The sequence below is a fragment of the Paroedura picta genome, chromosome 4 (assembly GCF_049243985.1).
Source record: "Paroedura picta isolate Pp20150507F chromosome 4, Ppicta_v3.0, whole genome shotgun sequence".
Lineage (NCBI taxonomy): Eukaryota > Metazoa > Chordata > Lepidosauria > Squamata > Gekkonidae > Paroedura > Paroedura picta.
Genome location: NC_135372.1, coordinates 54,715,504 through 54,729,404, shown reverse-complemented (window position 1 = coordinate 54,729,404; position 13,901 = coordinate 54,715,504). Strand labels below are relative to the sequence as shown.

General features: G+C 42.8%; 1 protein-coding gene across 7 annotated transcripts in view; it reads right to left on the bottom strand.

Moving 5' to 3' along the window:
• The window catches only part of CDC14A (cell division cycle 14A), a 125,678-nt gene that overhangs the window by 67,492 nt on the left and 44,285 nt on the right, over positions 1 to 13,901 (bottom strand). For 6 of the 7 annotated variants that reach the window (XM_077332867.1, XM_077332864.1, XM_077332866.1 and 3 more), the window contains exons 7-10: positions 11,846 to 11,908; positions 9,244 to 9,331; positions 7,286 to 7,516; positions 1,669 to 1,807 (exon numbers count right to left, since the gene is read on the bottom strand). In XM_077332867.1, the coding sequence (XP_077188982.1) occupies positions 1,669 to 1,807; positions 7,286 to 7,516; positions 9,244 to 9,331; positions 11,846 to 11,908 (521 nt within the window). The remainder of the gene's footprint in view (positions 1 to 1,668; positions 1,808 to 7,285; positions 7,517 to 9,243; positions 9,332 to 11,845; positions 11,909 to 13,901) is intronic. The other variant, XM_077332865.1, reaches the window with a different exon arrangement.

Sequence of the window (13,901 nt, the reverse complement as noted above, 5' to 3'; positions counted from 1 at the left end):
AGAGAAATTTCCTCTTAGGGTTGCCAGCTTCCATGTGAAGCTCTCTACCCCACCTCCCTCATGGGGAGTCTGCTATGGGGAGAGGAAGGGAAGACAATTGGAAAATGCTTTGAGACACCTGAGGCCTGCTGGGTCACTGCGGCCCATTCCCAGTTCTCTCAAACCTCTCACAGCCCCACATACATCACAAGTTGACTACTGTGGGGAGACAAAGGGAAAAGGTGTTTGTAAACAGCTTTGAGACTCCTTTGGGTAGTAAACAACAGGGTACAAAAATCCAGTTCTTCTAAGGAGCAATCATGAAAGAAGCATGTGGGCACATAACATTTTATCAACAGTGAAGAAATGGAGACAGAAGCAACAGGGTGGACAGCTGTGTACTGTAACTACCCCATGTGTATTAGGGCAGCGGGACATTTCAGTGTACGTGGCCTAATTCACACAAGGGAAATGATGCAGAACTGGGAGGAACTGGTTGCCACGTAATCTCCCCCCTAAGAGTCTCCAATCTGATTTTCCCTTCACATATCCGAAGACATGGCTCTGGAATCTGTAATCATTATGCCACAATTCCCAAAGGTCAGTCCTCTCCCACACTCAACGCACATTGCAAAACACATGTTCTTGACACCCATATCTCCACACCCATGCCCTCATTTGCCACCACAACCTCCCACACAACATACACATTCAACCCCATGCCCTTACAGACTGGACAACTCTTCCCCTTCCTCTTCCCACCGCCAAACTCTAGAGCCCATTGTATTCTTGGATACAACGGGCTTTGCCCCTAGTGATAGCCATGTTGTGGTTGGCTCTGCTTCCCATGGCAACCATTTTGTGTTTGTGCTTATCACTCTGTCTCAGAATTCTAAAGATGCCTGCAGGCTCAAAAAGTTGGGAACTTTGAACTAAATAAATACACTCATTCATTTCAAGAAAGGGACAAGAGTGAATTGACTTTTTACCTACTCAGTGACTGATCTTGGTGGATGATCTATCACAGTGTTTTTTTTCTAGGGTGCAGTGGCAGGTTTAGAGAGGACCTGATAACACAACCAGAAAGCTAACCCACCCAACAGTTATTACTTTCTAATTTCATTTTATGTTTCTTGCCTATCCCTTCACCTGAGCAGGAGCAGTAGTTATGAAATGCCAGAGGTTGAAATCCACTGAGCAGTTCAAAATTAGAGGCGATATGCAGCATCAGCACAAGCTGATACCTCATCTCTCCTTATTCCTATTGGAGCAGAGAGCTCTGGGCTCAAATTAACAAGAAAAGATCACAAAATGCAAACTAAATTCTAAAGAATAGAAGAATTCTAAAGAACTGAAAATGCAATTATGAACAGGAAATTTATTAATACAATATTGACAACACTTGTCTTTGGTGATGTGAAAATGAGATTTTTTCATTCACCTCTAATCAGCCACTTCATGACCTTTCCCCACTTGATATTGGTTAACAGTCTTAAAACTGTCTTATCCAACCATTTTGTATGATCCTATACAAGAGGTCTTAGGAAATGTTCATAAAAATAATTTAGAGAATTCTGCTATAAGAACAGCCACTCTATAACCTGGTCTTGCTGTAGCTCAATTCTACAGAGAGGGAAGAAAGACATATTTGGTACAGTTTATTGGATGAACATAGGGGGTCATACTTACTCTTCAAGAAACTGCTGCTGGGGTCCAATGATAGAACCAGGACGGCACATTCTTATCCAGGCAATGGCTTCAGAATGTGAGAATCTATAGTGTTTCATTATATAACAGGCTATCAGTGTTCCTGTTCTTCCTAGCCCAGCTAAAGTGAAGAGAAACAAAACTGATATTAGGAACTGAACAACATACTTAAGAATATCAAAAATACTGTTAAACAGGTCATGTTTCACACTTCAATATTGATTTATTACATATTTTAAATGCACCACTGTAATATTTTACAAATTCTACTGCTATCTATTTTAAGCATCACGAGGGTACAAGCATCCTGCTAGATCATACATAGCCTTCTTAATGCTGCTCTTAACATCCAGTGCCCTAACTATTCCGTTCATGGATAATCTAGAATATACTAGTCCCTTCTCTGCTGAATCACATTTCATTAGTTTAGAAGAAGAAGAGTTGGTTCTTATATGCCACTTTTCCCTACCCGAAGGAGGCTCAAAGCGGCTTACATTCGCCTTCCCTTTCCTCTCCCCACAACAGACACCCTGTGAGGTGGGTGAGGCTGAGAGAGCCCTGATATCACTGCTCGGTCAGAACAGTTTTATCAGTGTTGTGGCAAGCCCAAGGTCACCCAGTTGGTTGCATGTGGGGGAGCGCAGAATCGAACCTGGCATGCCAGATTAGAAGTCCACACTCCTAACCACTAGACCAAACTGGCTCTCCGCACCAAACTGGCTCATATTTAAAACATTTAAATACTATCCACCCAAATACTATCCCAACATTCCGAAATCCCAAAGGCATTAAAAATTTAATTTTAAACTAGCATTTTAAAAGTATATGGATAAATATTTAACAATACAATAATACACACACACATACATACAAACACGCACAGAACCAGAGAGGGCTAACAAGTGTTCTAACACATAAACCCAACCAACAGTACATGTTAAAAGTACATGTTATGTACAACCACAGAAATGCCACCCAAAACAGCATCCTGTATCAAATTGTCCTTCTCAACTGTAGGATCAATTATGATGTACTGCGACATCCTGCTGTATATTCCTCAGCACATATCACTGGCTGCCAGTAACAGAGGGCGGGAAACCTGATGCCACAATATAGCAACATTGATCCAATTGTCTTCAGAGATGTCTTTATCACACTCCATGCTGTTCTGGTCTCAACACAATTTTAAGTACATGACTTACTGGTATACATCCAATGAAAAAGAGAGTATGATAATCTCCCCGCTCATCTCTGTCAGCAGAACACCATTACTTAAGAATGCAATCTTATCCAAAATGTGTTTTTATGGTTACAGTAGGGCCACGATCATAATTGTTGCACTGGAACAAGTCTAAGCAAAACCAAAGTGACCTTCAGCTTATAGAACATCTAGCTGTCTTATCTCTTCCAGTTTTTTCACCGACTTGATACTCTGAGAAACTGCCTCATGAGACATGGATTTTATTATTTTTAACTCTGAGTTAAACACTCCTACTTTTTACACCGTCTGTTCTCACTCCAAAGGACCATACAGGTTATCCACTGGGCCCCTCTCTTGAGAAGAGCACAGGAAAACTGCAAGGGAGTGCTGTCTAGATCGGCTAAAAGAAAACCAAAAAACCAAAAAGAAAACAAATTGAAAGAAAACTTTGAGCAATCAAAAAGAAACATAATGGAGAAAGGAGTGAAAAGGACAGTGATACACTGAAACCAAGAACCTCTTGTGGCGCAGGGTGGTAAGGCAGACAACATGCTGTCTGAAGCTCTGACCATGAGGCTGGGAGTTCGATCCCAGCAGCAAGCTCAAAGTTAACTCAGCCTTCCATCCTTCCGAGGTCGGTAAAATGAGTACCCAGCTTGCTGGGGAGTAAAACGGTAATGACTGGGGAAGGGAATGGCAAACCATCCTGTATTGAGTTTGACAAGAAAATGCTAGAGGACGTCACCCCAAGGGTCAGACATGACTCGGTGCTTGCACAGGGGATACCTTTACACTGAAACCAGGCTAAGCAGAGAAGCTGATCTGAATGCTTTCTTCACAGGAAAACAAAAGTAAGATTTACATTGTTGAGGAGAGAATGGGATGTACCATGAATTTCTGCTGTTCCATAGCTAGGAGAATGGCAAAATAAAGGCACCAGCACATTTACTGTGATATGAGTTCAAGTTCCTGTGGACCAGAGCCTACTTTACCAGGTGCAGAGGAGATCTGATAATCATCTTCAAGTATTTAAAAGGCTGGCATATAGAGGATGGAGCAGAGTTACTCTCTCTTGCCCCAGAGGGACCGACCAGATCCAATGGTATGAAATTAATTCAAAAGAAATTCAATCTAAACATCCGGAAGAAGTTCCTGACAGTTAGAGCGGTTTCTCAGTAGAACAGGCTTCCTTGGGAGGTGGTGGGTTCTCCATCTTTGGAAATTTTTAAACAGAGGCTAGATAGCCATCTGACGGAGAGGCTGATTCTGTGAAAGTTCAAGGGGGTGGCAGGTTACAGTGGATGAGCTATAGGTTTATGAGTGTCCAGCATAGTGCAGGGGGTTGGACTAGATAAGGTCCCTTCCAACTCTATTTGTACAATGCTCGGAGAGCGGTATGAATAATTCGCTAAGAGGGGTGGGCCGAGCCCAGGATAGGAAACAGAGGCCAATCGGAAGGTGCGCAGTGCGCGCCTTCCAGTTGGCCCCTTCGTCCCGGACTGACAACAGAGGAGCCAGACTGGCTGCAGGCAGCGCCAGTTGGGAAGCGCGAAGCGCCACCTGGCCCTCCCCAACACTGATAGCAGAGCGGATAGCAGATAGCAGAGCGGAGTTCGGCTGAGTGAAGGATGGTAAATCCGCAGGGGGGGCGGGAGGGAGGACCGACCAATGCTACCCAGCCCCCGTAGAGTGCACATGCCGCCTTGAAGAGGCGATGGATGCGCTCCACGGGGCCTCCGGGGCGCACCACACCACGGGCTGGGGAGGGAGGGAGGGGACCGGGGAACACTCCCCAGGCCCCGCTGCTGTGAAGAGGCGGAGGGTGTGCTCCAATGGGCCTGGGAAGCAGCATGCGTCCGCAGTGTGGGGGAAGCAGCCCCAATCCATGCGGCGACCAGGGAGGCGGGGGGCTGGGGAACGCTCCACAGGCCCTGCGGGCCGCACACACTGCTTCAGAGTCGGTAGGTGCGTTCTGCGGGGGGAAGTGCCCATGAGGGGGCCGGGAAACGCTTCCCTGAGCACAGCTGCACCTTCCCTGGGCCGCTGGATGTGCTCACCGCGGGGTGGGGGCCCTTCCAGGCCCGTCCTTAGGAACGGGCTTGGAATCTAATGATTCTATGATTCTGTGCATGGAACAGTAATCTGAAGATCTATGTATGCAGGCAGGGGAGGAAAAACAGCAAGATACAGCTCAGATCTCAGAAGCTAAGAAGGCTCAGACTTGGATGGGAGACCATCAAGAAGGCTCTGCAGAGGAAAACAATGAGCAAAGCAACCTAGACAGTTGTGACTTGACAGCACTTATACACAGAGAGACAGATGAAAGGAGGGGGACGGAGTGTGAACCATCACAAAGTGAGACCAGAAAAGCTGGCAGACCTGGAGAGATGTGTCACATTATTATACTCGGACAAAATAAAAATAAGGTCTTGTCAAAAGATCAAAAATAATCTGCTCCTAGCAAGTAATGACCTGAATAAATCATGTTTGGGGTTACACTCCCTAGTCCAAAGGTACAGACTTGCAGTTATTGGTGCTAAGAAGTCTTGTCCTTCATATGGTTTATTTAGCCCTATATGATCACATCCAGGCTGGATTACTATAATACTCTCTGCCTCATAAGACAGAAAGCTTCCATTTGTTAAAAATGCAGCAGCAAGATTACTGGTGGCCAGAATGAATTACAGAGAGCATATGCTATTGCTATAATCCTACGATGGTTGCTAATTTGTTTAGGGATACAATTCAAAGTTCTGGAACTTATCTATAGGCTCTGAATAGTTTGGCTCCAGGGTATTAAAAAGGATCACTGTGTTGAAGACACAGTACTGCCATTCAACATTGATCTGCACATGAGGTCTTGTTCTATAACTACTACACAACCTGAAGAAAGATAAGCATCAAGGACAGGATCTTTTCTGCTGTTACACTCAAATGTGAATTTCTGTCTTCATAAATTCACCTAGTGCTAAAGACCAGATGGAAAAAAAGTTTCACTTTCTTCCAGAATTGTTCGTTTTGTTCCAAGTCACCATTATGTGATAAAAATTAGTTTCTATTGTTTGTTCTCTCGGGTTAATTTTATTGCATTCTTGTGGTTTTATTGATTTGTTTAGTTGTAGACTGATTATCCTTTATTTAGTTGGCCTTTTTGTAACCCGCTTTGTGTTATTCATGAATTTGTAATTACTATATTTTGAATTTGTTGTAAACAAAATTAATTCTGTGAATATCTAAAGAGGGACCACAGACTTTCTGTACTGAACCAGCTGTCTCCAATCTAATAATTTTTCATGCATGTGAAGCGCTGGCTTGCCAAAGCTTTTAAAAGTCTCTCTTCATGCCAGACGGTTTTGCTGCAATGTATTAGCAGGCCTACCCTTCAGGATTACATCCACACAAAACTAATTTATCTTTAGTATTTTTAAATATCTTTACCAAAAGAGAAGCAACAGCATCACTCAGTGGAACAAAAAAGGTCTGCATAAAATATTTATGGAATACAAGATTTCAGAATGGACTAGAAGTATTTGAAAAATGCTTTGTGTTTGGTTCTTCTGTTTGGCTTACAAATTGCAACCAACACCAAGGAATTAAAAAAAAAAGATTTTTATATGTTTGCTATAGAACTGAAATTTTCACACTGTTTCTATATTAAAAGAAAGCGTCAAGAGACAGTGTTCAAATCTCTGTGGGTTTGGGGCAACAAGTGGGAAGTCTTTGTGGCTTGCGTCTCTAGTGTTCCAGCCATTCCCCTTCTGCACCTCTGCCTGATTTCCAATGCTCTGTGGGACCTGCAGTTGACAGTGTAATCCTGAACGTGTGTACTGAGAAATAAATCCCACCATGCTCAATGGGACTTATTCCCAGGTAAGTGAGTTTAGGATGGAACTTACTTAGAACTTACTGAATCCAGTAAGTTCTGAACATGCACTAGCACAATGAATGCTGCCAATTAAATAGTACCATGAGCAGTATAGCAGGACATGAACTCTAAGATAACAGATTTGAAGTGATACACACAATGTGTTCATGATGACCTCAAGGCATACGTTATCCAAGCAAGTCAGTAAACAGTGGACATGCATCAATAGTGGGTTTGCAGTCACTCATATACTGAACGCCACCACTGTGCAGATGAAAAGCTATTCAAATTGCTGTTCATTTTGAATCAGGGGCAAATCACTGAGGTGACCATATGAGATGCTCAACTCAACAGTAAACAGGCACTACAAACAAAGGAAGTTTTCTTTTCAAGCACATTTCTCGTGAACATCAAATTAGCCCTCTTTTCATTTAAGGCAACAGATTTTATTTCGTTAAGATCTGGCAGGGTGATTTTTCATAGATAGCAATTTGTTTTCTCTTTATAGCAGTGTATGATCCAGTTTTATCTACCTTTACAATGTACAGCTATAGCACCTTCTGCATTCTCAGAGATGTTCAAGAATCGTCGCACTATGTTATCACTCGGTGTGCTTCCGTCTATGAAGAACAGGTCGTAGTGTTCAAATCCACCATCCGTGAAACGCTTGGCTTCATAAATCTTTTTGTTGAGTCTTATGACTGTTGTTATATTGTGCTTCCTGAAATATGGGAAATATGCTTCGGGTGCATGGAGTGGATAGCCTATAATTAGCAGAGGAAGAATACTTGGGTGTTAATATCCCAACACTGCCCAGTTGCACAAATAGCAATTTAACCGCCATAATTTAGAATGATACAATCACGCGATCTAGAATGAAAATATTACTGATGCAATGAAGTCTCAACATGTTTTGAGAAGTATGCACATGTCAGTAAGAAAATCTGTTCAAGTGCACAAAACTTTGAGAAAATGTTTCAGCTAATGAATCTAAAATCAGCAGCAAAACATTAATGATACATTCCCTGTCCTTATGTAATGGATGATTAATTAGACTCCAAAGAAAATACAACCAAACTAAAGCATTGTGGTTTACAAATATGTTTTTGTTTTCAGAATAAAAGATCATTTTTTTCTATAAAAATGCTGAATATATATAAGGAGGCCACTTTTTTTGCTCAGGCAGTTGCAGAAACTCTGGCTTTTCCTGCTGGGATGTCATGCATCCTCCTGTCGTATTGGACTCAAAGAAGATGCAGTCTTGTTTTATGGTAATCTCTTTTGATACTCAAAGTGTTTTATATATACTCTCAGGAATTTTCACAGCTCTGAGGTGCTATGACCTATATATTAAAAATATAGGGGTTGAGGCTGAGACAGCGGCTTCAACTAGTGTGCCATATTAATGGCACTACCAACATTTTCTTTTTTATTTGCTTAACACAGGGAAATGAAAACTTACACAGCATACAATTGTGAGTTTCATGATGACGTTTAGGGTTAACCATATCTGAAAAAAGTTAAAGAATGCTGGCCTAATGCAACTAGCGACCTGGTGACTGTGTTTAAGCTAGGGATTTCTTTGCTCAGCTCATACTGACATTTTAATATGCCAACCTGATCCTAAATATCTGCAGAACAGGTACATTCTGCAGTAAATTGTAGTGTCCATGTCTACCTACAACACTTTTTATTTATTTGTTTGCTTATAACAATTTTCTTTACAAAGAGTATATCAGGGAAAAACACACAATACTACCTTTTCAATTCCAACAGTCCAAGCTACATAATAAGTTCCCCCATCCTTAACACTATTTCGCTCCCTTATATTTGGGAAAAAGGCTCCTGGGAGGAGACTGTCTGGGGCCCTGTCCATCCAGGTCCACCCTGATTGGCTCTCCCCCTCCCACGAGGAGAGAAGCAGCGACAGAGCTTTGCGGCCTGTAGGTATGCTCCTGCTGGGAGGGAGCGGGGGGGGCAATTTGGAGCCTCCCTGCGGGCCGCAACGCCTTGTCACCGCCAGCGGGGCGGAGTGGAAAGGGGGGGGGCTTTCCACTCCCTTTAGCCCGCTTTGTGGGCCAAAGGGAGCTGCCACCACCCTCTCACGCCCTTCTGCCTACCGCTCCTTTCAAAGCCCATTTTAAAAATGGGCTTTGATACTAGTTATATTATATTTCTGGTACTAAAAGTATCATCTATGAATGCTGTTCTTGTTTGGAATTTTACCCCTGGCATTGATCAAAAACTAAAAACTATCCTGTTTTCCCTGTTGACTAATGCATTAGCTAGATAAGATTTGTGTAGAACAATAAAAGACTATGGAAAAAACCTTCTTCTGATATCTGCCCGATACATTCAAAACTGGAAAATCACATACTGTCCTGGGCACACAAAGTGCTTGGGCAAGCACACAGAGGTCTATTCAACCCAGTCAAAATATAAGCATATGACACACACATAATATTCTATAGAAGACAAGGGGGGAACATACCATTTTCTATTTTGGTCTTTGGATGTGGTCCACTAAATGCTAAAAACTTCCCCGGGACAATCCAATTGAAGTCACCATTTTCTACCCGCTGGTGAAAAAGAGGCATAAATGGTTATAAATCTCTCATGGTTTCAGATCTGCAAATTTTAACCTGTTGTGCAATGTACATTTACTTTTTAGAAAAATACTACCTCTCCACAAAAAGGTGATTCACATTAAAAAAAAACATGTTGCAAATAGCACCAATATCTAAGCAAAACTACAACTCACAGACTTACCAAATTGGACATTTAAAACATTATCAAGAAAATAATTCCAGTTAGATCAAGACAGAACACCCCCCCCCCAATAGCCAAATAAAAAAAAAAACAAACCAACACTTGGCCTGGCACTGAAATCCTCCTTCTCCATAAAACATGATATTATACATAAGGGTCTATCCTAAGTTCAGACCACCTGCCTTATCTCAGAAGGCAATGAGATTTTGAAAGATGCACATCTTCTTATCCAAATGACCTCAAGTTGTTTTGATTGCAATCTTTCCCAAAACATCATCAAACCAGATTTTGGAAAGATCACAGCAAAGTAGAGGAAAAAATAAAAACAGGGTGGACAGAGAACAATATCCTGTGGATAGTTCTGAAAACAGCGGTGCAGTAAGGAAGACAAGGCAGAACAAACTATCATCATGGAAACAACACAGAAGTAAAAGGGCAATGATCTTTCTCCAGTTAAGGGGCCTGCAGTTCAATCCAGCTATTAATTCTGCTGCTACGTTCTGAACCAACGGAAGTTCCTGTCCCTTCTTCAGTAATAATCTGGCTCATAAAAAGGAACTGAATTACACAATAAAAGCTTTCAGGCAATCTCTCCTTTGCAGAGATTTTTGTTTGTTTTCCCCAAGGAAGTTTTATAGGAACTAAGGATGTGCTTTAGCTCTCCTGATGAATCACCATAGTAGGAGCAGGCAATTATATTCCTTTTGGTATTTACAGAAGCAATGGAAGTCTGCCATATAATTAAGACTTGCAAAACAAGTCTTAAAAGGAAGACAAAATTAAGATCAATTAACATGGATAGATTTTTAATATGGTAAATACAGATTATTGTCCATGTAAAATTGTAGTCTTAGATGAACTATAATTCTCATGAATCATCCTCGTTATGTCAAGGAATCTACTATGACTGAGAAACAGATGAAGTCATCCTTGACAACTACCATGTACCTTTTACATTTTGAGGATATATACACTTGTGTATTAAGAAGAGTAAACGCAAGTTCATTGCCTTGTTACCCAAACAGAGGTCTGCTGATAGCAAAAGGCTTGAAAATCCTTAAATGTTGTAATGCCAAAGTCACTGTTAAATGGATCTGAGTACCATGCACAGCCTAAGATCCAAAGAACTTTGAAACTAGTCCTGCAAGAACAGCTCCGGTGGTCTGGATATGCAACATGGCAATTAACTCCTGAAACTTAGTGGATATTCAAAAGACATGAAGGTCAAGAGAAAGTCTAACATTCTACTGGACTGTTACTGTTTGGCCACAAGATGAAATTATAGCCAACAACATGACAGTACACGTGACCTGGGAGGAAAGCAACAAGCCACTCTGAATACAATTTAAACAATACACAGTAATTCTTTGGAAATTCATTAAAGCCAGATCTAGGGAAAGTGATGTTACTATTTTTTAAAAAGTCAAATTCCTAAACAATTTAACCTCAAATTTATTATTTATTTAACAAGCAGTGGAAGAGCTTTATACAGTGATTACTAGCTAATCCATCAATGCTGCAGAAACGTGACCGGGCATGTACTACACAAACATTCCCAAGTACCCTCTTCAAACAAACTCTAGATTTAGAACACATAAAACATCATGGAAGGCAAAGAAAAATGATATTACTTGCTCAGTAAAAACATTTAGCAACAGAGCTTCAGGCTGCACAGAAACCATGATTCAGAACAAGGCAGATTTCTTAAGATAAATACCACACAAGAACAGCCACAAATGTTTTTAAGGAACTGCTCAATTAACTGTATAATTCATTTTCCTTGATTCCCACTTTTCAATTTTTTTTTCTCTTTTCAACTTAATCTTACACATTACTACTTACAAGAATGTGCACTTCCAACAGACTTATTACAACACTGAGCATCATTTGTATTCTGTGCGCTTCGGCCACCAAAGCAGCCATTCGAGCCCGAAGTATAAGTCGGCGCATGCATGCAGGCACAGAACTCTGTCCCTGTGTGCAGGCGATGGGTTGCGTGACGCCACCAGTGCCGCTGCCTCCCCACCGCGCGCCATGGTGCTGGCCGCTTCGGGCTCAAGCGGCTGCTTTGGCGGACAAAGTGCACAACCCTACGTAAGCATCTTTCAGATGACACCAAGACAGTTACCAACCTTCAATTATTTGCTTTACATTAGAGGTACAAGTCTGACGTCAGAAGTAGCAGGACATTTAGAAAGAAGTACCAATTATGTAGTGCCTCCAGTACAAGGATCCCAAGCCTCTCAGCAAAGTAGATCTAGTTATGTGTAATAGGTGCCACGTTCAATCTTGGGCAAACCCATCAATTCAAAACATGCACAAACCTCATAATGTTCATACTCATCTGCATCAAATGTTCTGAAGTCAAAAAATCCATGCTGTAAGGCCTGGAAAAACAAAACAATCTTCTCAATAACTATCTAAAGAAGTTGCATACATTATATAGAAGAAGTTGTCCTTCTGCTCAGGATAGCAGCCTGTGTACATTTTAAAAGTTATATCTGAATCTCTAAGGCTGCTGTCCTGAGCAGGACAAATGTTCCAAAGGTTTTAAAGCCACAAGGAAATACAAGCCAGATTGGGATTCTACTGTTCCATCAGTTATTAGGGTTGCCAGCTCTCGGTTGGGAAATACCTGGTGACTTTGAGGGTAGAGCTAAGAGTGGATCGGATTTGGGATGCGGAGGGAGCTCAGTAGAGTATAATGCTATGAAGTCCAACATTTATGCAACATTTATGCAACATTTATATCCAGTACCTTTTCCACAGAGAACTAAAACTAGAACATGAAGTTCCCAGGAGAACTCTCATCCACGCTTTGGCCAGCCCAGAATATGCTGAATGTCAGCAAGATGAGCCTTAGCTTATTGTCTACCCTTAAATCACACACGTTAGACAGGCCACAATAGTCAAGAAAACTCTGAGCTCTTCAATAGTGGGTCAGAGTCAGAAATAGGTCAATAGACCTACGGGGACTAAATCATCTTAGTGGGGGGTTGCAGTGACAAGCAGATAGGTAAGCTGGTCCTTCTCCTATCAGTGAAGCTGTGGAGGAAGAACAACTGAAAATCTGCATGAGTCTATAAATACAGTATATCCTTATCCATTGGTGCTTTTAATATTTGTCAAACTGGCTGGGGGGTAGAGCTGTCCGGGGTGTCTGAGAGCGAAAACGGGCCAATCAGGGTGCAGATAGCAAAGCTGGCCACACCTTGATTGGGCTGGCCCCTAGAACTCCTGCTCTCTCTCAACGTTTGCTCCCTGTTCACCTGCCAGATGTGCCTGGCTGCCCATGAGGCGCTGCCACATGTGCTCTGGCCCACCGCTCGCCCTTCTCAGGGCCCTCACTGGGGCTGACGAGGTGGCAGACGCTGCAGTGCCCGCGGATGACTCCCCCCCACCATGCCCACTTGCAGGCGGCACTGCCCTCAGAGGCCAGCTGCGACTGCAGCACGTTCTCTGCCACTGCCACCCGGTGAGGACCCTCAGACGCCCAGGCTATGCAGCAGCGGCAGCACAAAACACGCCCGGCTCTCTGACGAGGCGGCTGCGCCACCTGCCGAGGGCCACCGCCAAATGCCCTACACGATCGGACTGTGCCCACTTCGAAGGAGCTACCCAGGTAGGGCGGCTGCTACCAACGCTGCCCACCAGCCTGGCCGCTGCCTCTCCATCCCGCTGCCTGCGGGACTTGGAGGTGGCCAGGGGGGCAGCGGGTCCACGCTGTCACAGACTCAGAGAGGCCGCTAGTATGTGCTGCATTTTCCACTGCAGCGGACTTCGCGGCTAGTATAACAATAATTATTAAATTCTCAATATGGCCAAATCTGTAGATACTTAAATCCAGAAACAGAAACTAAAACAGATCCCAGAATAAATAGAAATTGGAAAGAAAAACCCCCCACCAAAGCATTGGGAGCAGAACCCTCCCAAATAGTAGAAGCAATGTCTGTAGTATTAAAGGAATGAATGTTCTCTGGCTGCTGCTAGGCAACCACAACATTACTCCCCACCTTCAAACCTTAGTTTCTATAGGGTAAGTGACAGTGCTATTTCCAGAGTTGTTTTGGCCTTTCAGTGAGAATTCACTGGAGCCAGGCCCAGCAGCAATTAGTACCACAAAACTTGTGTGACTGATCTAGGACTGGCTGTCTGCTATTGTTCAACAGCAACCACTCCAACAAAGCCAGTGTGGTGTAGTGGCTAGAGGGCTGGGCTATCTGGCAGGGCCAGGTTAAAATCTCCACTCTGCTCTGGAGGCTCATTCAGTGACACAGCTTAATTTACCTGACAAGGGTTTTGCAAGGACAAAATGGAGGACAGGAGAATGATGGAAACTGCTCTAGAACCCCATATTGAAGATGGGGTATAAATGAAAAT